This window comes from Rhinichthys klamathensis, unplaced genomic scaffold (assembly GCF_029890125.1).
Source record: "Rhinichthys klamathensis goyatoka isolate OS25496 unplaced genomic scaffold, OSU_Roscu_1.1 h1tg000241l_1, whole genome shotgun sequence".
Taxonomy (NCBI): Eukaryota; Metazoa; Chordata; class Actinopteri; order Cypriniformes; family Leuciscidae; genus Rhinichthys; species Rhinichthys klamathensis.
In genome coordinates this window covers 272,501-296,559 of record NW_026606763.1, presented here as the reverse complement: position 1 = coordinate 296,559, position 24,059 = coordinate 272,501, and the positions used below count along the sequence as shown (strand labels likewise).

General features: G+C 37.3%; 2 protein-coding genes and 1 long non-coding RNA gene across 5 annotated transcripts in view; all 3 read right to left on the bottom strand.

Moving 5' to 3' along the window:
* Positions 1-1,561: 1,561 nt before the first annotated feature.
* mfsd6a (major facilitator superfamily domain containing 6a) lies at positions 1,562-17,714 on the bottom strand. The gene is made up of 8 exons (XM_056265870.1): positions 17,452-17,714; positions 14,441-15,442; positions 12,933-13,516; positions 10,196-10,293; positions 6,258-6,419; positions 6,062-6,160; positions 3,006-3,289; positions 1,562-1,956 (listed from the first exon to the last, which is right to left on the bottom strand). Exons 2-8 carry the CDS (start codon positions 15,416-15,418, stop codon positions 1,777-1,779), a joined length of 2,385 nt encoding a protein of 794 aa, XP_056121845.1. The 5' UTR covers positions 15,419-15,442; positions 17,452-17,714; the 3' UTR covers positions 1,562-1,776.
* A 1,643-nt stretch (positions 17,715-19,357) lies between these two features.
* LOC130100414 (chondroadherin-like protein) lies at positions 19,358-22,203 on the bottom strand. The gene is made up of 2 exons (XM_056265873.1): positions 22,009-22,203; positions 19,358-20,402 (listed from the first exon to the last, which is right to left on the bottom strand). The coding sequence occupies exons 1-2, from the start codon at positions 22,026-22,028 to the stop codon at positions 19,358-19,360; spliced, it is 1,065 nt and encodes a 354-aa protein (XP_056121848.1). The 5' UTR covers positions 22,029-22,203.
* Positions 22,204-23,263: 1,060 nt separating this feature from the next.
* Positions 23,264-24,059, bottom strand: part of LOC130100416 (uncharacterized) — an 8,831-nt gene continuing 8,035 nt past the window's right edge. For all 3 annotated transcript variants that reach the window (XR_008808873.1, XR_008808871.1, XR_008808872.1), the window contains 2 exons: positions 23,937-24,059; positions 23,264-23,340 (listed from right to left, as the gene is read on the bottom strand). The exon at positions 23,937-24,059 is cut by the window's right edge and continues 76 nt beyond it. This is a non-coding gene — a long non-coding RNA (uncharacterized LOC130100416). The remainder of the gene's footprint in view (positions 23,341-23,936) is intronic.

Below are 24,059 nucleotides of genomic sequence, written 5' to 3'. Positions count from 1 at the left end.
TTTGATAATGTTTTTTTTTAACCCCAATTTCCTGCAAGACTTGACTAAACAAACAAGCAACAAACAAAAACAGCCAACATGAAACAAAGCAAAAAAAAAAAAAAAAAACACGACTTAACCAAACAAAACAAACAAAAACAGCCAACATGAAACAAAGCAAAAACACTTAAAGACTTAACTGAAACAAACAAAAAGGTAACATAAAAAAAGGAACATACTAAAACCAAACCACAAAAAACAACCCAAACAAACCACAAAACTAAAACAACAAAACAATTAAGTAGGCAAAACTAACCAGAGAATCACTACTAATGGCTCTTTGATAATGTTTTTTTTTTACCCCAATTTCCTGCAAGACTTGACTAAACAAACAAGCAACAAACAAAAAAAGCCAACATGAAACAAAGCAAAAAAAACACGACTTAACCAAACAAAACAAACAAAAACAGCCAACATGAAACAAAGCAAAAAAAAACTAACAAAAACAGCCAACATGAAACAAAGCAAAAACAGCAACATGAAACAAAGCAAAAACACCTTAAAGACTTAACTGAAACAAACAAAAAGGTAACATAAAAAAAGGAACATACTAAAACCAAACCACAAAAAACAACCCAAACAAACCACAAAACTAAAACAACAAAACAATTTAGTAGGCAAAACTAACCAGAGAATCACTACTAAAGGCTCTTGGATAATGTTTTCTTCCCCCAAGTTATCTTCATGTGAAACTGTGTCAGGCAGTGCTTTCAGTATGTGAGTGTGGAAGCTGTCTACATTAATAAATTGGTCCGAGATCAGCTTTAGTCACCTGGAGTCTATTCACACACTGAATTTTGGCACTGGATTAGCAAACAAGCATTTTCTTGTCACACTTTTTTTTTTTTTTTCATCTTTATCTCATTCAAACATTCTGATATCATAAATTGCATTGAAGCGATTTCCGACACTTGGCAAAGCATTGTTGCAGGGCATATTGCGTTAGTGACAGCTAATCCCACCGGAGATGAAATCTGTGCTGTGAGTGGGTGTGTGCTGCAAATAAGGTGTTTGATTACACCGAAAGAAATGAATTCTGGGAATAAAAAAATAAAAAAAGTCGAATCCTTGTACACGGTGAGCAAACATTTTAGCAGGTAATTCAAGTCTATCTGATCATTACCAAGAAGCCACCTATTAAGCAAAGCACTATGGTCTGGTTTACATAGGAACAGGAGATGTCTGACATAATCATCCACCAGTCTAAGTGAGAAGAAAGCTGGTGTCTTTAATGGTGAGAGAGGTGATAAAAACACAATAAAATCCCCTTGCAAAAATTTCTCCAACTCTTTTACACCTACATTACAAATCACAGGTGAAAGTGTGAAAGCAAATGTCCCTGTTATACACAATGCAATGATGAAGTAATGACGTTAGTGAGTGTAAGTAATTCACCTATTTAAGTTCACTTACATTTATAGCGTTTCACAAGGAAGATCTCATAAACCTCAATTGTGTATGGGCAGAAATGCCCAGGCGCTGCTGCCCTCTACAGGTCGAAGAAAGTGAAAACAGGCAAAAGTTACGGATTAAAACCTGCCAGGTTTTATTTAAAGCTTGAGCAAAACAACTGGAAATAAGTTAAAAATCATACAAAGGCACTTATACAGCGAAGTACATTCATCTTCCTTGTATTTCCCCAAGTAGTTCATAAAAAAACTTCACAAAGAAAACAAAATGAAGTCAGTGTGAAAAGAAAATACCCGCGGGTTACTGAGTCAGTTTGTGGCATCAGCTCTAGCTCACAGGTTGTAATACAGACTGTGGTGGGAATTCCAGCTGTGCAGTGGCCCCTGGGGGCCCGGGGTCCTCCTGGGACTGGAGAGCGCTAGGAAAGCTTTCCTGCCGCAAAGCATTGCTAAAGACTGCAGGTGATAGGTCATCTTCTCGAGAGTCTGAGAGGACCTCATCTGTGTCCTAGTTAGAGAAACAGTCAGTTTAACACATTTAATGAAGTTAATTCACATCTGATGACACCAAATAGAATACCTGCTAAAAAATAATAATTATATAATAAAAATAAAAAACAAAAATGCATCTTCACAAAGTTTTGAAAAAAAACCTAATGTGATTATTTTATTTAAGACTAGGTTAATTTTTCATTGTTCAGTTGCTAATTGATTCAGGTAACTAAACATTTTTTTCCTGATAATGAAAGTTTGTCAGTGTAAATAGTTGGTAGAACAAATCCTATCGTTTACTTGCATGTGTGCTGATCCATCCCAAATTATGATGATGAAATAACAAAAATAATGGTCAATTTCGCTATGAAAAACCACCCTAAAATATTTCTGGTTTTGGTGCAAATAGTCTTGGTGTAGAAAAAATTATTTACAAATAATTTACAGTGTTTAGTCACACTGAACTTGTTGAAGTAAAAAACAATAAGCAAAAATTATGCTTTACCCTACTTTATATTTTATACTTTATAATTTAAGTCGCATCAGACAACACTTAAGTTCAAATTTTGGCAATAGGGAAACCGTGGAGGTGTTTGGTCGCTTCTCTGCTTGGATCCTAATGAATGAACTGGGCTAAGCTAAGTGCTAACAAACTTTCACCGCAAGACAGAGCGATTGAGCGCACGCACTGAGACGAGAGAGGAATGCATCAACTCGTCTTAGTTAAGGGAATAACAGTTTAATTTAAAAAAAAGGGTGGAGTATCCCTTTAAGCAGCACATCTGTTTTCAACATTGATAAAACAAATGTTTCTTGAGCAGCAAATCATCATATTAGAGTGATTTCTGAAGGATCATGTGACACTGAAGACTGGAGTAATGATGCTGAAAATATATACACAGTTTATAATTTTCAACTAAATCTATGCACTCACCTTTCTGCCAAAGAATGCATAAAACGAGAGAGAAAACACTCAACATACAACATACTATTTCAAAAACATTTAGATTCATATTATTCATTATCATCATCATCCTACTATTTTCCCATCATCCTCTGTGCTACCTGAAGGGGCTGGACATCAACAGGGTGGTGTGTCTTTGCCATGATGACCATCTCTCTGATTTGGTAAAACAGTAGAACGACTGAAACCCACGGCGACCCGGAGGGAACCCAAGCAGGCTTGTTCAGATCCTCCTGGTCTTCCTGGTGCCTCGTTTTCCGAGCTGGAAATTTGGGCTCGGGTCGAGTTGGTGCCACCACGTCTGGGGTGTTCTGAACCAGGTGGATGGTCGCTATGGGAACAGGACTGAACGGGATAGGAATGTTCTCTGCTAGCATCTTGTCCTCTGTGGGGTAAAAAATAAACAATTTAAGATTTAAAATAAATAAAATATAAAATCTTCTACATTTCATTCAAATGTGAATGAAACTACTTATTTCCGCACTATAAGGCGCACCGGATTATAAGGCGCACCTTCGATGAATGACCTATTTTAGAACATTTTTCATATATAGGGCGCACCGGATTATAAGGCGCATAAGATACTGCAGTCAAACGTTTGACTGGGTTTGCGTTATGCATCCACTAGATGTCAACAAATGTCAACAAAACAGTCAGATAAAGTCAAACTTTATTAAGCGTTCAGACAACTCCGTTCACTCCCATGGTAACGTTGTTCAAACGTTAAAGGAAAACTCCGGTCAATTTTAACATTGAGCTCATTTTTTGTAAATTTGGAGTGCTGTCAGTACAGATAACAATGACAAAAACCGACCGTGTTATCCTCTTTTTAAAATTCGCACCCTGTTGACTTAAACGGGACAAGTTTTAAACCTGCTTTTAGCCTCTTAACAACCTTAATGTGTCATTACAAGTGCACAGCCATGTGAGTGAACACGGTGAATCTGACTGCGGTAAATGTGAAAGATATGAATAAAAATGATGTTTATTCAGCCAGCTCACATACCCGTATTTTCTTCCTGTTTTCGGTCGAAGTCCACAGTAGGCGATTGTGGAGTGCGCGCGCGCGATCATTGGTAACTAAGCAACAGTGGAGACTCAGACTGTCAGCTGTCAGCCGATGACGGTGCTGTGTGGTGTTCTGAGAATATCAGCTCAAATGGATATGTGTTGAAGCTGTAAAGCTTCTTGTAATTTATAGAAACTATCTAATAGTATGCAAAAAACTGTTAAGAGGCTAGTGACAAATATTTTAGTGTTAAATTGTGCCACTTAGTTTACATTAAAAATAAACTTTCGCAAAAAAAAAAGAAGATTGTTGAACAGATGAATAAAAAAATAATTTAATATTTTAACAAACCATCCCAATGAATTGCTGAGCTAAACGTAATTGGACTTCCTGGAGAAGACGTTTTAGGGGCCGTTTACATGACACCGCTCTCAACTAAAAGCGGGGGAAAAATTTCTAAAACGGGTTTCAAAGTGCAAGTTTTTATAAAACGATACTGTTATTGTCTCTGTGTAAACTACAAAAATGAGAATTTGTGAAAATGGCAACATCATGCGCATGTGTATACATAGTTCCCACATGACGTCACAACATACGGGCATTTGCCGACCCTGCGCCATTTCTGTGGGCATGTTTCGGGCAGAATATTAGAAGAAGAAGCTGAAACGAGTTAATTTCGTGATAAAAAGTGAAAATGGTCATCTCCTGCTGGGTCAATGGATGTTCAAATCGTGCCGGAGGTTCAGTTAAATTTGGATTTTACAGTATACCCTAAGTATATAAGACTAAGCTTTTGTCAGAACAACGACGGAGGTTATGGCTGCGAGGATAATAAACAAGTTAACACTTTGCAGTTTGAATGATAATGACGTAACATAATGTAACATAATGACGAGGTATTAAAAACAACAGTTTCCACTATTCGATCGCGCGCGCGACTCTCACACACACACACACACACTCCAGCTGTCCCTAAAGAACCCGCGTATAAAGTAGTTCCGCATTAACTTACATTAATTAATTTGCACGCAAGTTTTATTTATTTTTATACCGTGTATATCCATGCACTGAACCGTGACGCCCGTACAGTTTCGGTTCAATACAAATGCATGTACCATTCCAACCCTATTCTTCAGTGTACACATAAGTACATGCATATTACAGAAAGCACCGATGACTGTTATAAGGGCTGTTATGAAGGCTATGGCTTTTTAATAGACAGATAGTCTAGCATCACTCTACATACATTCGCTATGACTACTTTTCCATTGATTGCACTTGAGCAAACGTCACCAACCCAACCCTCGACAAACTGATTGTACGCCTCCAGTGATTTCCAGGCTCGGAATTGCTCACGTGTGTATAAAATACCAGATAATGGTAACGTTACACATGATAATACTGTATGAGGCAAAGCTGGATAATCAGTGCTCAGTGCTTCCTCCACACCATTTATGACTGAAATTTTCACATTGTACCTCTCTCTGTCTTGTGTTAATAGTCTCTTTATAATCTCTGCCACTTTGTCTCTTCATGATTTTCGTAACATTACAAACCGAAAGAAATATTCGAAATTTGTTGTTAAAACTTTGTAAACAGGGCAGTTTATGCCCTCAAAGATGGCGTCTCCGGGGAGGTCACGTGACATTAATTGGCCTGTGGGAACTATGTATTACGTGTTCAATCAGGGGCGTAGTGTTTCTTTACAAAGTGACATCGCCATCTACTGGCCTGGCAGCAGAATACAGCTTTTTTTTGTCGTTTTCACAGATCCTTGTGAACGGGATTGTTTTGACAATGTTGTCGTCTGGACGGAAAAATGCAAAGGAAAAACTTTTCCTTTTTTTAGTACATTTAAACGTACCCTGAGTTTGATTAACTTAGCTCACAATACACAATACAATGTCACATAATACAATTTTCACTATTTCGTTAAGAATTTTAGAAAAAAAAGTGCTATTGTTATTCTACTGAAAATGTTTATTTTACTAATAATGAATTAGACTAAATGTAGTTAAGTTAGTTGTGTTAATACTTATATTGTTAGTTACTCCCCAATAATTGTCAAAAAGTGTGATTTACATTTTTCCGTTGTTCTGCAGCTGTTACTTTACAACAATAAACAATGAATAAGATTGTGCTCCTCACCTTTTTTCTCATTCTGGCCAGTAATGTACATAATTAATGAAAATAAGAGCAAAATTACAAGTGAGGTCATTCCTATCACTCTGAACGTTTTGGCAGCACCTGAAAAACAAGACAAACCCGTTTATACACACACACATACACACAGGGATTCTTAAATGTCATTAAATTATAAAAACAATCACCAATGTTCATATACCAAAGTAGTTGACGAATATACCGCCGACCATGGCCCCGCAGCCCCTGCCCAGGCCGAGGTGGAGACCCTGCAGGATACCCTGAGCTGACGTCCGAAGCGCCGGAGGTACGGCCGCGCTCAAATACGAGATACACGACGCCCAAACAGACGCGTGCGTTATTCCTGTGCAGGTACACAAAATTATATTATTATATAAATGTATAATTGCGATAACATAAAATTATACAACATAATATAAAGCTTAAGTGTCCAAAACAAATGAATAAAATAATTAATTAAAAAAACAAATACATAAAAATAAATCAAATTATAAATTTTTATATTTCTCACGTTTCTGGTGAAAAATTCTACTGATATAAAAACACAATGCTGTTTAATTAAGGCAAGACACCCCAGATGAACAGGGTAAAACATTTACTAATAGATATCACCATACTTCCCCAGTTGACTGATTACATTAAAAATTGCAAACATTTTTGTATTACAAGTTTTCTTAAATGTTATGTTTAAATATGCAATTGAGCATTGTGTAATTAAATATGCACAAATTAGCATTTCTTTTCAGAACAGAAATCTGAACATTGGATAGAGCCAGGTTCAAAATTCTTGTTTCACTTTGAGACAATAGATTCAAAAGTTTTTACAGAAGGGATTTGGGATATCTCTTTTTATCATGCCATAAATCAGAAAATACTGTCAACAACAGCCAGAAGAAGAAAAAAAACATTTTCACCATGTTTTTAGGAATAAAATGTTAAAACCAGGCAACTGATATATGAACCCATCAGTAAAACATTCAAAATATATGTAAGTGCAGCTGAAGTGAAGCAAAAAAAAAACCTCATTTTGAGAAGACGGCCTTTTAAGATTTGTATTGTAATTTAAATCTAGACACAAATAGATAAAGTGCAATACAATTAACACTTAAATGTGTATTTTGGATGTTTACTTTTCACTGTTTGAAATAACATTTCTGTCAGGACCACTATCGTCAACTACAATTGACAATTGACCCTTCGCTAAGCCCCGCCCTCCTTAGTTACTGTTGCTACGCCTGTCAAGCTTTCGCGGCTGCCACGTCTATTACAGTGTGAATGCACCGGTGTCAGACATTCCCAAGGAGATAATTAGTCATTTTTGGCGAACAGGTGAAATATCTGAGAGAGCAAGACAAAAGGGACAGCAGTATGCATTCGAGGGATATATCCACGACATAATATGCAACCGATTAGAGAATAATTTCATCAAAATTGAAGCTAAAGCCTATAACGTTAGGTCCCAGCGCAGGCAGCAGCCGCCTCCTTAGCAGACCATTCACATGGGAAACACAAATTGAACAGCTATGTTCATGCACAGCAGAGTAAGTGAAATGTGAAAATAATCTAATAATTACAAATCAAACAGCTTATCCACCAATCTAACACCGGGAGAGCCGCGATCGGATTGGGGTAAACAGGGGTAAAGTTAACGTTAGTAGGCCGTCCGCCGTCGATTAACACAATGCTGAAACATATTTTAAAGTATGTCAGTGAGCCTCCGTCTTGCCTTTAATCGTCTTATTTTACGTTCAAATATATGCATTATGAACAAAGAACCGCCATTATTTCCAAGCAATAGGCGGTTTTTTGTTTTGTTAATCCTGTTGACATTTAGTTGTGAATGGGTCTCCACACTGCTTGATCCATGCCCTGGATTTCTCCCCTTTGGCTTTTAGATTTCGGGAAGAGAAAAAATGCCACCCCACCGTCCAAACTTTTAGAATACCGGGTATCAGATTTGCACAATCCATACGCACAACGCGTCGGCATGTTTCCCTCAGCTCGAAAGCTTGACAGACCTCCCGCGCCTAGTTACGGTTGCTAAGCCACGATTGGCCAGTGGCGGTTTTCGGGCGTGGCTTAGCGAAGGGTCAATTAGCATTCTGTTTGGATTGGCGGTATGGTTCTGTTCTGGGTGAGAACTCCCTGCGCATCCATGCAGCCTAGCATGGATAAAAGCAGGGAGAGCAGCAATAACCCCTCAAAACAAAACAGAACAGAACCAACATGAATGTATTGCAGATATCATTAATTCAAGATTTTAAAGAACAACATAATTCGAGAATTTATTTTGATTCAACGGGAATCAGCATGCCATACTGACTGGACGAGAGGAGGAGCTGGGGATGGAGGAGGGTATTAGCTCCTGAGAAACGCCATATCTGCTGATAATACTGAAGGAGCTTGTATACAGTGATAGGCGTCGTATTCCTATAGGTAGACCGGATCAGCTGAGAGACAGCTGATGCGAGCTTGACTAACGTGACCTGCCAGAACTGACGCTACGCTTAATGTTATCAAGACTGGCCAGCAGGGCCTGAATTTCGTTTTGGAAAATGGGGGGGAAATCCCCCCTTAGATGATTCTCATGGGGGGGATTTTTTTTTTTTGAGGGGGGGAAAGGGGGGGCATTTTTTCCAAACAAAATTATTACATTCATCTTGCCTAAATGTTTGCGCAATGGGGTAAATTCAATGGGGTAATATTGTTGTTAAGAATTTACACATCACAAGGAAGCTTGATTTAAATTGTTTAATTAAATTGAAAAAAGTAGCACAAATAAATACAATAGAATAAAGACACAAATAAAGACAATTAAAGAGAAAGGTTTTTCAATGGGTCTAACACTATTCATATACAGAAACTGAATAAAGTAATCAAATGGAAAATAACACTGGGTAGTATTTTAGTCCTGAATAAATTAAATACATAGGCTATTAATCCTGATTCCTTTAACTTAAAGCTATATTTTGTTGTTTTGACAACAAAATAATGACAGACACATATGGCTTCCGTCACTTTAAGAGCTAGTGCACGGATCCTGTGTTCATTATACTGGCATGCGTTTTATGCTTATTACAGACAAAACCGACTATGTTTAGAGTATACTCACGAAGACCGAAATTGACAATTTTGCGTGTTAAAGCAATATAATCCGCGAAAAATAACTTTTGTTACTGGCCAGCTGTTTTTGAGGCGGATTTTCTTTGAATGTGCGCATAGAAAATTAACTCAGAGAGCGGGCGAGCACTGATTAGTTTAAAATCGCTTGAATTATTAAACTGGTAAGACTTAAAAAGACGTGCAAATGGTAAACTTCAGTCACGATGCACTGCTGGCCCGATTGTGCAAGTAAACGCAAGTCCTAAACGCGTGTATTATCGCCGCAGCGCTTGATGCTTGCCTTACATAACACATTTTGAGAGAAGAGATAGAAGACGCGGCACCGCTGAACACTCACGCTGTTTGTGAAATTGCGTCTGGCTGAGAGTTGTTAAAAGAATGATTTGATTTTATAATCTGTGTGGATTACGATTGCGGGAATTTCCCGCATTATAAATGGGAGACCTGCGGGAATGATTAGAATTATGCGCAATACCCGCGCCGAAATTCGAGCCCTGGGCCAGTGTGTGAAAAAACAAGTGTTTTGACAAAGTTATAAAAGTTCAGCCTGTACCTGTACCTATATGTGCAAACACACAAATCTGTCTCATGACATGAAAAAACTTTTGTTATTACTTGGACTTCAAAGTACAAAGGCGCGGTGGATAATAAGTCTGTAACTGCTGACGTTTCTCTGAAGAGACAAAATGGCGTCTGTGTTGAATGTAAACAGACTTGATCCAGGTCTTCATTCCAATGTATTCTCTCTGTAATGCGTCTACAAGCTTGCTTTTTTATTGATTGTTATGCCACAGGAAAGGGCGGTGAACCTGACAACGCCAAACTGACTTGTTATCTTCTCCTGTAATGAAACCTGGCCTTTCTTTGTTCTGCACATCTCTCTACTTTTATTATGACTTAATTTGATGGTTTAAAACAGAACACATTTACACATTTGTATGATTGTAGTATTTGCTTTTTGCCTACGATTGAGAGCTTGATGACTGCCATTCATACCTTGTAGCACTTCCATGGGCAGCACAGTCCAGGCATTCTCCAGGTATGAGATATACAGGTAGCGTGCCGTGTTGCAGGCCAGGCCGATGTACAAAACTCTGACAAAAAAGAAACACAATTTTATTAAAAATACATGCATGAACCTCCAAAAATATTTAAGCTCATGTTTCACCCCAAAAATCTACAGGAAAAAAATAGATATATTTCAATTAAAGAAAATAAAGTCTATTTTGAATTAAGTGCACCCTATGAAAATAGGAGTTAAATGTAGCGTATATGTAACTATTATTATTAAATAAGTAAAATATACAAGTATAAATAATTGAATTCATAATAATAGAGTAATTGTAGTTTATATTTGCAATACAAAAACATTTTGATGGTCATACAAACAAGTTTCATTTTCTCCATGCAAATGATGACTCATCATAACTTCCTCTGTGCGGTAAAACAAGACTCTAGTTTAGATTTAACTGCATAGTCATATCAGCAAAATCTTTACACTCTGTGCAGGTCATCTTTTAAAGAAGAGTTTATAAAATATACAAATGTCGAACAGGAAATTCCTCAAATCTTTTACAGCCTCTTACAAGAAGTTGTATCGCCTGAACTTTTCAAAGGTGAGATTACTTATAAATTTATATTGATCTGTCAATCATTCAGTCATATGGTTTTCTCTATAACTTAAGTAGTTATAGAGAAATAGTTAAAACACCAAGAGAGCATAAATGTTCGCTCTTTGAAAGGAGCCACTCAGTGGACACTGTAGCTGCTGTGAAATGTATTCCAGAATTGGGCCACCGCTGAAAGAAAAAGGCTGTGTTCTTGAACCAGGCCTTTTAACCAAACAATGCCTCACTGATCTCAGTGCAGATCTAAAGAGTTGCAAGACAGCACCACGAACAAAGGCTCACTGATTCAAGGTCAGGATCAAATGAGCTTGAGTCACAAGGTGCAGTGAGATGGTTTGGGTTACCTGGACAAGCCTCTGCTGTGACTGGACTAAACTACTACTGTATGATGGTTTGATTCAGAAGCAGTGGTAGATATGTGAAGTCAAATGAGTGCCCCTGTTCTGACCACTAGCGAGCTGCCTTGTGGCCTACATAAGTAGAAACCAACCAAAGTATTTTCCTAACTGAAAGGGAACCTTATAAGTAAAGGTGCATCCCATTTCGCATACTTGTGCACTATTAAATGCCGTTTTGAAGTATAAATAGTGCGAGTAGTGTGTTCACACTGAACATTTAAAAATTGATTAAATGGATGAGTACAAAGTGCACAGTATGAGTGTGTATTATATAGTGTATCATTTGCGACACAACTTAAAGCTGCTGTAAACTTTTAACTTTTGTTAAAAATATTTTTTACATATTTGTTAAAACTGTCATTATGTCCTGACAGTAGAATATGAGACAGATAATCTGTGAAAAAAAATCAAGCTCTTCTGGCTCCTCCCAGTGGTCCTATAGCCATTTGCAGAAATACACACTCCCGGTCAGAAACAACCAATCAGAGCCAGGAGGAATGTCTTAGCACTGTCAATCACGCTCGTGTACGTGCTGATCACACCCCTCTCTTGCACAGCGCGAGCCGTCGTTCAAACTCAAGATTGCCGGTGTGCTGCAGCTGTGCTAATGACGGAGAAACAACCTAAACTGCCAATTCTCGAGTGACACCTGCTCATAAAACAAAGAAGTAAAAGGAAAAAGACTGATGACGATAAACAAGCGAAAAAGAAAGAATTACACAGAGCCCATTGACTCGGTGTCAAAACTCTAACATGTAGATAAAATGTCACGCACTCTGCTAAGCAACAATTGAAACCTGCTAATTCACTGGCTTGTCATGTTGCTGAAATAATGTACTAGCACACCTTATCTAGCATTATATATCGCTAGAATAATTACTTACATACTGTAACGTTAGTTACCGTTATATTAACGTTATCTTACTAGCTATTTATAACTTATAGAAAGAGTGCAACGTTATAAAGTTACATAGGCTATTGCAAAATACATAATGATTTGAGGACCAAGTTTGTAGTCAAAGTATGGGCAGGCCATAGTCAATGTAAAGCATATTGTTGATGTTTAGTCCCTATTAGTGAATGTGCCATATAACTTTTTATCCGCTGTTATGGGTGGCCCTGTTTACTAGCCTGCACGTTCACGACAGGCTCCGCTGTGGAGGACGAGCTGTGGAGGGAGGACTGTAGTGCAGCAGAGAGCAAGGGGGTGGGACCTGTAAGCTGTGCTTGTTCAAATTTTCAGGCTAAGTCAACGTTTTCTCAAAACTCCCTACTGCAGCTTTAAGTCATTTGAAACCTTATAAGTTGATTTCAAAAGAATTTTATGTTAGCATGTGGCTAAGCTAACAACCTGATACACAAACACTTTTTGATTCGGGCCAGTGAGCAGCCGCCTAGCAGCTACACAAAACAGTAAAATGGATACTTTATCCTTGAAATATACTGGCAATGCTACCTTAGATATTGTTGACAACAAAAAAATATTTTTCAAGACAATTATAAATTCTTAATTTTTTACACATTTGCACCTGGAGTGAACCTGTAATAGTTAGAACTTTGCACCTTATGGAAAGTGTGTTACCATAAGAGATAATGTCAATTAAAGAACAAAAAAAGAAAAGAAAAAGTTTAACTTTAGCGAATCCAGATTAAAAACTTAACTGGTCATTCTAATTCTAAGATAACAAAGAATCACAGGATCCTCACCTGATGTGCCCCACCAGTTCAATGAATTTATGGCTGGTGAAATAGGCAGCAAGCTCCGACACGTGACTCAGCACAGAGCAAACACCAAACAGAGTTGTGGTTCCTGTCAGGTCCTGTAAATGCCAGTAAAGGAAAGTAAAAACAAACCCATAGCCGAAGCCCATGAACCAGGCAACGAATAACACAGTGCCGTACTGTACGCCGCACAGCAGTCTCATCAAGTCCCAGAAGTGGAACTCCTCAGCTTGGACAATTGTTGAGATCTCGGAGTTAGCCATTCCAGGGGATCCTCTAGGCTGGTTGCCAACCTCGTTTTCTTCACTGTTGCCTTGGTGCGAAACATTAAACTTAAACTGAGTGGCAATGATCAGAGCAACTGCCATTAATACTCCAAACACGATGAAGGCAATACGGTAGTCCTTGTAATTTTCCATGACGCATTCCATTTTGCCAATGACAAGGTTGGTGCTAGTGTGGTCGATCCAGATGCCGACGCAGAGCATGGCGATACCCCAGCCTAGAGATCCCCACATTCGCTGGAGACCGTAGCGGTCACGGTGCGGACCCAGGTACTGGAGCGTCACCTACAACAATCCAAATAGACATGCACCTGTTTTAGACACAACACATACCTCTTTTTCACCAAAATGGTGCAGGGCCCGGAGGATCTAAGTTTCCTTGAGAACTGAACAGCAATGTAATTCCTACATTCCCAGGGTACTAAATTCCCCAGAGTTATATGGCAAATAATGAATGTCTCAATGTTCCCAGGGTTAACTATGTTCCAATAACCCTAACAAACTTCCCTGGGAACAGAGATATGCTCCTAGTGAAACTAGCTTTGATTCTATGATTACAGTCATGGGCAAATGTTTAGTGAGTCTGACTGGTAATCCAAAGGTGCCTGACTGAGGTGCCCTTGAGCAAGGCACCTAACCCCTAATCGCTGCCCGGGCGCCACACCTAATGGCTACCCACTGATCCGTGTGTGTATGAAGGTTTGCAGTTCACTACTCTGCTCCTAATGTGTGTGCACTAACGTGGATGGGTAAAAAAATATGACAAATTCTGAGTATGGGTTACCATACATGGCCTTCACATATCACTTTCTACATAACCTGCCCAAAAATAAACAAATTTTGACATAGAAAGCCTTCTTGAAATCTTGTTTTGTTTCACATCATCCAGATTGTTACTCTGCCTACTTTACTTGATACCACCCCACCCCACGGACACTGAAATTTCCTTCTGCTTTTAGGGACCAGCATGGAGCCAAATTTTCAATCCTAGAAGCACCTTTTCAAAAGTGGAAACACACAGAGTGGTTCCAGGTTGGAAAGTGGCTCAAGCACCAACACCCTTACAGTGGAAAAAGGACTGTAGTTTGGTCTCATGTCTAACGTTTAAATACAAATGGAAGTTCATGGTCCTACATGGCCTATAAAATGGACTCTACTAACTGATATGCCTTAATATTGAGTTTATTTTGAGGAGAAAGAGTTACGTACCGTATCTACGATTGTAATAGCTGGAGCGCTGAAAAACTCGCCAACGATGATGACGAGCAGAATCAACAGGAAAATGTCATGAACCTGGTCCATGTTATATTCAGGAGGCGGCAGATTTGGTTTCAATGTGGTACTTTGAGTAGTGCTACTGGACGTTGTGTTTGTGTTGTTGGGGGTTGACGTTGAGAAGGATGTACTTGGCTCAGGCCGCGTGGTCGTGGTTTGGTCAGATTCTGTCGTGTTAGCTGGTTCATCTGATGCCACAGTGAAACTCGTGTTGGAATCCCGTTTGAACCGGTGTTCAGAGCTGTAGTCTGAAGACTGAACAGACAAGAGGATCGTTCGCCAAGGGTAGTGTCCGTACAGATCCCTGCGCTGTCTCATCTGATTTGTTGTTAGGATAGAACTGGTGTTGAGGTACAATGTCTCGTTAGATGTGGTAGGATTGACGGTTGTTGCCATTGTTGTGGTCGTCGGGAGGTTCTCTTTACACTTCATATCTGGAGGCTGCACAAAGCCAATCCCAGAATTGAAGAAGAGCCAACATAACATTGAGAACAATAAGACCGCTTTACCTTTCCTGTAGCGATCTGCAACAATGCCCCAAAAAGGGGCACTACAGAACTCAATGAAATATCGGATTCCCACTAGGAGACCACTTTGGGTGGGATTCATCCCCAGCTGCTTGTAGAACAGAGCAAGAAGTGGATGGAGGGAACCATATGCAGCATAGAAGAATAAATAAAACACTTTTGACACAAGGAGGCGGCGGTTGACCCGTAGGCACAATCTTTCGCAGCAGCCCATGTTGTGTTGAGGTGATGGAGTTGGTGCCGTATCATTAGGCACATTGTTCTCAGATGGTTGGGATGGTTGATCTGATTGAATCTCAAGCGACAGACGGTCAAAGCGCTCAAGGTGTCTCCTTTTCAGCTCTTCTTCATCATCAGTTAAGATGGCTATGCGGTCGTCTGCCATCTTTGCTGGGGTGCTTTGATGTTCCTAAGGTTGGGATAAAGATCATTAACATATAAATGTCTAAAATGCATTAAAAATTACATTTAATATTAACATGAGACTGAGACTGTTTGTAAATAGGATATTCACAAAATATTTGATGAAAATGTAACACAAGTTAAGTTCAGTTTTGATTCCATGTTGACTTTAAAGTCACCATGAAATCAAAATTGACAGTTATTATTTTTTTAAATCAATGTGCCTTCATAATCTTTAATCCAAATAACTCCCCTTCCCTTTTGCGGCGACATTTCCACCCCATGTTTTTTCTTGTTTGAGAAGCCATTTCACTCTGTTATACGTCACAATAGACCAATTTCCAGTTGGTAAACATGGTGACATTTTTTTCTGGGCAGAGCTTAGGTGGAGGCAGAACGATCCCTCTGGCCGCTTCCCTAACGTTAGTTTGCAAGTTTTGTTAGCTTGTTTTTTAACAATGACTGTAGAAAATCCGATTTTATCTTAATGTGTAAGGTCACTCGCTGTCCAGGACCGCGATTGTTATTTGCAAAAGTTAATTTTAACGGACGGAACCAGATTGGCTGACCTGTACTGTACACGCTGTCAATGGATGGACGATCTGACAGGATAAATGTTAACGCTACCTCCAGTTGAGTGGCCTGACTTCTACACCTATCCGATAGAGAAACCGAGCGTAAAGAGAAACTGAGGGCACATAAATCTTTAAATACCTATAACTATCTGCTGAATGGTCATGTACAAGACCTGTGTGGTATGATCCACAGTTCTGCCAAGCCAGCGCAAAGAAGACGACAATGTAAAGAGTGACATTACGGTGCAATTTTAATGATGTGAATATTTTCTAGAAATAATTTTTCATTCATTTTTCATCAATTCTTGCACCCAACAACACAACAAGATGACATTTAATAATAATAATAATTTAAGTTCCTTATTATGTAGCCGAATCTGTGCTGGTTTGTATTGGCCGGCCCCCTCCAGTTTTCCATTTGTTTTGCCTCCAGCTAGCGCCGTGACGTAACTGTGATGTCGACTCGAAATTGGTCTATAAGGAAGAAGAGTCTAGCGCAACTTCCATTTCATGCCAACTTTAAAACACTGTAAAGATCTGTGTCTTTTTTTTTTCATCATTATTCTCAGAGCATTGACGGTTTTAGAAAAAGCTAACCAACCTGAAAACTTACCATCAGAACACTAATTATGGCATAAAGACTTATAAATTAACATTGTTTAGCAAAGCTATGTTGAGTATATACTAACATTGTGCTGCAGTACAAGCAAACTATTAACAGTATGCAAAATAATAATGTGACAATGTAGCATACTACTATATTATGAAAGTATTGGTGCATACTGGGCAGGGTTCACATTATATCAAAAGAGTAAGCAGCAGCAGCATAGAGTGTATACTGTGCCATATTCACTAAGTGGTAAACGAGTATTATATTCAAAGGTATATTAAGTATTTTTTTTTATTGTGCAAGATACAGATAACATTTACAAGCACAAAGACAGAACAGAACAATGAGGGTTACATTACATTAACACAAAGCATATTATGTTAGATTATGTATTAGGCTACACTATAAAAGAGTCTTAGAAGCAATTTAATTTTTAGAATTCCTTAATGAATTTAAATATAACGTAGGCCTAGGCCTAGCTATATGAACATTGATCGTGATGTATATTCGTAATGGAGGTTTCTGGCGCGCCTGCCTCAAGTTGACCCACTTTTACGGAAGTGTTAGCACTTCCTTTACTGAAATGTATTTTAATAAAGGATAAACCGTGTTCGTTAAAGTCTTTCAGCTATTTCTGGAAAATTCTTTGTACTGTTTCTTATGAGAACCTATAGCGACTAAAAGGCCCGGGTCACAAAACCGTCTTATATCCAATAATTGCAGGAAACGGCGAAGAAAAGTCCATCAAGTCCAAATGTTGTGTATATAATTACATAATTAAAGTTAAATAACCGAACGTATGTCATGAGAAAACAGTCACTGTGCATTTACCTGTAGTCTCGGTACTTTCAGGTGAGTTGACTACTTTGAAACCGACTAGTTTCGATGATGAAGTTGATTTTCTTCCATTTCCAATGATTGTTTTGTTTAATGGACCGTGTTTTGGAATTTTGGCATCTCTGCCAGTCCAAACAGGTAATTTCTCCCTTATTTAATGTCCTGTCAAGGCATTTTTGCTGCTTGGTGGCAAGAATCCACTGTTCACCTGAGCACAAACCCGACTGACTTGGGGCTTTCCTCATGAATATTAATTAGGTGCTGACGTTGCTAGCTAGCTCAGATTCTTCTGGAGAAGGCACGGCTTCTGAATAGCAAGTCAAACGTGCTGACGTTGCTAGATGGCCATATTAAGAAGGTCAAAAATAAAATAAAAATAAAAAATAAAAATAAATCGGCACCGAAACAGATATAGGCCTACTTTAAACTAGCTAAATAGTATTTTATAGCGTCCATTGTCCACATAGTATTTTAGATTTCCAAAGGTGCACTTTCACACACTTGAATGTTATATATGGGACAGTGGAAGCTTTTACATGAATATATATATATATATATATATATATATATATATATATATATATATATATATATATATTTTTTTTTTTTTCATGTAAAAGCTTCTTTGATATAATGTTAAAGAAGCTCACTCTGTGACAGCAGCTCATTTATAACATGCATTAGCTTAAACCACTACCCATCCTGGAAGGGTAGATTAGGTTTTCAACAACAATGTTTATCGTGATCAATGATAAAGTCACTTCACATTTCACATCATACAGATATATTATCTAATATTTGTAGTCTCCAAATTCAGTGAGGTTTCTGATACTCACTGTGTAACGTTGATGAATGCAGTAATGCGTTAATTCAGTTCTTGTGAATTAACATAAAATCTCCGTCGTCAGAAGGGAGTAGATATAATTTAAGCATCTGTTTTTAGCTAAATTGGTCATGTTTTGCGGCAGATTCGCCGTGCTGTCTCGTGATGATGACGTCCCAGCTCGTTTTCATTAAAAATGAATACGATGTAAACACAGATGAATTGGCCACTCTTTTATTTGTTTAACAATATTATTATTGTAACTGCATGATGAGACACTCTTAGATAATATTATAAAAATACGTAATATGTAATAGATGAACACATGATGCATTTATCATTGCGCACTGTTATTGTTTTAGTGTTTCTCATTATTGTCGTGGTGTGACAATGCATGCAGCCCAACCCGTTGACTTCCATAGTAGAAAAAAATAAATACTATGGAACTCAATGGGCTCCATCAACTGTTTGGTTACCAAAATTCTTCAAAATATCTTATTTTGTGTTTAGCAGAAGAAAGAAATTCATACAGGTTTGAAATAACTTGATGACAGAATTTTTTAAATGAACATTTTTAAGTGAACTATTCCTTTAAGTCTAGTCCCAGACTAAAATGCATGTTTTAATCGACAACGTGCACTCAGATATCTTAAAATATGCCAGTGCCATTGTTTTGTCTCAAGATGCACACCAGTAATGTTTTTTTTTCTTTCTAAGGCACGTTTATAAAAGCTACTTAAATGTCCTAGTTGAATCTAAGCCCGGTCTGTGAAACCAGGCCAAAAAATAGCTATTTAGCGCCATCTTGTGTATAAATTATGTTCAGTTCAACATGTATGGTGAACACTGAACATAAGCGTTCAATTCTTGTTTTGGAACTATTTCTCTTCACGGAAGCTTCATGTTCATTTCAAATGAGTAGGCTACATACTATATATATATCTGGCTGGTCACAAGTTCACATAGAGTTCACATGACATTTTATTAAATCTTTTTATAAATGAGTAAGACATTTGGGTATGAGTAAAAAGCAAAGAGATATTAATGTTCCTTTTTACACTGTCGTCATTAGTTCAATTAGTTCAATTGCGATGCACAGGACAACTCGCTGGCTTCCGTCCAATGCTTTTCTTTGTTCCTTTTCCCCCTTTTCTTCTCCGCCATGACGATGGCGGCCACAACGGTGATGACCACGGTGACCGTAATGACCAGGACAGTAACCATCTCGCCGATGCAGGGATCCAATTCATCCAAATTTGGGCAGATTTCGTTGTAGTCGTCCAGGAACAGTCGTTTGACGTTACAGAGCTTCCGTAAGACTCGCTGCAGATCGCAGTCACGCTTCAATGGGTTGTTTTCGAGCATTATGTGCGTGCTGTACGTATTGAGACTCAAGAAGGTCTTGAATTGAATAGTGGAAAGGCTGTTGTTGGTGAGGTCCAGTAGAGCAAGACTGGTCAATGGAGAAAGCACTCCGACATCCAAGCTGTCTATCCGGTTGTGATGTAAATTTAGGATTTCAAGATTTCGTAGCATGGAGAAGATGCCATTTTTGAGAACCGTTATGTTGTTCCAAGCGAGGTGTATCTGGCGTAGGGTACTCATGGACCCAAACGCCCTCATCTTGATCGTTTCGATAGCGTTATTGCTGAGGTTGAGTCTTTGCAATGAGTCCAAGTGGACGAAACAACTGCTGTTCAAGCTGGTCAACCTGTTCTCAGCCAATGACAGATCTCGAAGGGAACTGAGACCCTGTGAAAATCCTTCACTCAGAGATGAGATTCGGTTTCGGCTCAGGTCCAACCTCAACAGATCTTCCAGCAGATAAAACGCTCCGTCGGCTAGCATGTAAATGGCGTTGTCGTTGAGGAACAGGACGCGAAGTCTTCGTGTGGTTTGGAAGGCTCTGGGCTGGATGGCACTCAGGTTGTTGTGGGACAGGTCCAGTTGCTCAGTGAATGGTGGAAGGGCGATGGGCAGGCGGGAGAAATTGCTGTTGGTGCAGTTAGCGCTTTTGAGCTCCATGTGGCAGCTGCAGTCACAGGTGAAGTTGTGGTTCATGGAGATGGACTGTACCTCCAACACCAAGGGAAGAATGAATAACAGATGCATCCTGGAGGTTCTGTGGAAAAACAAATTGAGTTTGTGTAAAGCCACGTTTGTATCTGGCAAACTTTCAGATGTAATATTCCAGATCTTTATTAAGTGGTTAAATATCTGGGATATTATATGCATTCTTATAGGTTATTCTTATTAATTAACATATAATTATATGTTATAAAATATGTTTCTTTTCTTTAAAAAAAAAATAAAAAATTTTTTAAACACTGACTGTTGGGCACTGTTGCACTGTTGGGACTTGTTTGAGTATATGAATAGGGTTTGTATTTTATTATTTATCATTATAATAATTAATTTCTATATAATCAAATATAACATAGTTTTGCATAATATTTATATATATACAGTATATACAGTATATATATATATATATATATATATATATAACATATATAGTTTTGCATAATATAATAATACAAAAATAATAATCTATATTATTAAATATTAAATCTAAAAATGTTAATTTATATATATAAACATTTTTAGATTTAATAGTATATACTATATATATATATATTAAATAACTAATAATAATCTAAATATTAAATACGTAGTTATTATTATTTAATATTTTATTTACTTTTTATTTTAAACACTTAAAAATTGAGTATATGCCATATATTATGTTTAGTATTTGATTAAAATCATTCCTTAATTTCTTATAAATTAAATAGTAATGATTCTGCATAGTGATTATATATATATATATATATCCATTTTTATTATATATATATATATATATAAAAAATAAAAATTGAATATTTTTATTATATATAAACATTATTTTTAATAATACATATATATAAAAATATGTCCTGTGTATATAGAGAAAAAAATTATAATAATAATCATATCTAATATATCTAATCTATATTTTTATTTTCTGTATAACTTCCATATTTATTTATCAAATTACATAAATTTGCCCAAACTCAATGATCAGTTAAGCATTGTTTAGGTTATTGTTACAATAATGACTTGTGAGATCATTAATCAAATTCAATGCACCAGAATCGTTCTTTATTATAATATAATTTGAATAAGAAATAGTTATTTTGATGCCCTGGGATATAGTGTTTTCCAATATAAACTGTATAAATCAACAGGACAATTACATGTTGAGCTGCACTAGGTGTTTCCATACAGGTGAGCAAACAAACGTTCAAAGCCTGTTACACAATTACTGGTCAAGGACGGTTTAGTACTGAGCATTGAACTTGTTTATATGTGTACACAATGTTTTATTTGATCAAAATTATATTTTAGGTTCAAATTTATAGGAAAAAAATAATCACAGTTTGCGTAAACAGTCACTATTTTCTTTTCCCCCTTTTAACATGTACTAACCTGTACTTTAAATGGTCAAATATAATATCTAATTTATAATTACAAAAGAACATAGCAATTTATTAAATATAAATGCATAATAAACAATACAGAATTTCTACACACTGGTAAAGTTGTGTTGTGATACCTGTCGTATCTCGCATCCTCTGTCAGGACACAGATCTTCTCGTGAAACCCCTGCCTTCTCAGTTCTAGGGTTTACTTAAGGAAAACTTAAGGTCAACTTACATAGTCGAAAGTAAGTATAAGTTGCCTCTTACCTGAGTTTAGTGTCTGTCATCAGAGGAGCAGCTGCAGGTGTGTGTGTGTGTGTCTGTGCACACGAGACTGTGTGTGTTTGGAGCCGGGAGGGAAACGCTATTGTACAGGAGCAGCTGTTGGCAGAGAAGAGAAAAGAGAAAGAGCAAAGTGATTAATATTTCACGCTGGCAGCGGAGGGTGCAGACACAAACCGCATCACTTCACAAGGGCAATTAAGAATTTAGCATTTTTAAAACTGGTGACACGTATAAAATGAGCCAAAAAAGGCAGGTTTTATTTGACTATGCAAAGAAAGATGCATTCAAAAAAACAAAAAGCTCACAGGAAAAAGCATACCTTGACGTCAACATAATCAGTTATTAATATTTTGTTGGTTCTCTTTTGCTTTTGCATGTGTTCATAATTTCTTTGTATGACAGCCTGGCCAAAAATGATGTCTGCATGTTTCATTGCATTATCATGAATAAAACAACTGACTCCAATCACAACTACATAATCTGCTTGCAAAATCACATTTTTAATCATATTTGAATAAAGGGTGAAAATTTTAGTAGCACTTTCCAATCCTCCTTGTATTTTTTTATGATTTGATATAATTTGAACAGAAAAGTAAAAGAGTATTCTTTCGAACGTTTATTTTAACGTATTTTTATCCAAGTTTTATTGACGTACCAGTGTAAATGATCTCATAGCATGGTGCATTATGGGATATTCTCCTTCCGTCTTTTATAAAATCAGACTCATAATCTCTCTCGGGATTAAAAAAAATAAAAAAATCTCATCCATCTCAGCTATAAGCGCAGTTTCTCCTTACACCAGCTTTAATGTCAAATCCTGTCCGTATACATGCAGATGACAGATTTAATAAAACAAAGAGCAAAGGTTAAAACCAGCTTATTTCTTAGTGTTTGGGATATTACTAGAGGGATAAAACAAAAAAAAACCCTGTTGAGTTTTCCATCCATCTTCAGATCGGTAAAAGGAAGGAGGGATAGAGAAAGTGGGATTAGATCTAAAGCTCTCCAAAGCCTCACTTTGTCCTGCATTATTTCAGTTCTGCTGAACACAAATGTTAGACATGTAGAAATAATGTGGATTTATTTTAGAATAAAAAACAATATTGTATGTATTCATATTGTCCCTTATGTTATTTGTCCAATCGTGATTGGATTGACCTAATTTGTCCTCTCCATTGCTTCAGGATTGGGCGGTGAGAGCAGGTGGGTTCACCTGAGCCCCTCAGATCATGTAACAGCGCAGGTATCTGAGGTATAGAGTTGAGTTTCATTCAGGACCTCTGATATAAACTGCAGCTCTGACCTATAAAGAGTCTTAAATCAAAGGAATTGTTGATATAGTAGCTGTTTTTTTTTTTTGTATCATATAGTATCTACTATTGGCTTTCCATTTAAAATAGTTAAACAAATACATAAAGAAGTAACGTTTTTATATTTTTATGGGAATGTAAAAAAAAAAAAAATTGTTAACCTTTTTACACATTACTTATGATGCATCATAATTAAAGGAAAAATGGTAACAGCTAACTAGTTTACTGTATGCATTTAAACGGTAATGCCATAACAAATAGATAGATGATAGATAGATAGATAGATAGATAGATAGATAGATAGATAGATAGATAGATAGATAGATAGATAGATAGATAGATAGACAGACAGATGAAAGATAGATGGATGGATGGATGGATGGATGGATGGATAGATGGATAGATAGATGTATAGGTGGATAGATAGATAGATAGATGTATAGGTGGATAGATAGATAGATAGATAGATAGATAGATAGATAGATAGATAGATAGATAGATAGATAGATAGATAGATAGATAGATAGATAGATAGATAGATAGATAGATAGATAGATAGATAGATAGATAGATAGATAGATAGATAGATAGATTACTCACTGTTATAGAGGATGGCATCATATGCAGTGTCAGGATACAGTGCAGCGTGTGAGACGGTCATTCTTCACTCACACTAGTGATTTGTGCTGTTTGGTGGGATTACGACCCACTCAAGATGCTTCA

Bases quoted from the DNA above. Each gene is read 5' to 3' on its own strand.
- mfsd6a (XM_056265870.1), bottom strand. From the start codon at position 15,418: ATGGCAGACGACCGCATAGCCATCTTAACTGATGATGAAGAAGAGCTG. The intron at 13,517-14,440 runs GTACGTAACTCT...GGATTGTTGTAG, and splicing joins CTATTACAATCGTAGATACG to GTGACGCTCCAGTACCTGGG. The intron at 1,957-3,005 runs GTAGCACAGAGG...TTCTCTAACTAG, and splicing joins TTGATGTCCAGCCCCTTCAG to GACACAGATGAGGTCCTCTC.
- LOC130100414 (XM_056265873.1), bottom strand. From the start codon at position 22,028: ATGACAGACACTAAACTCAG. The intron at 20,403-22,008 runs GTAAGAGGCAAC...GTTTTTCCACAG, and splicing joins ATGACAGACACTAAACTCAG to AACCTCCAGGATGCATCTGT.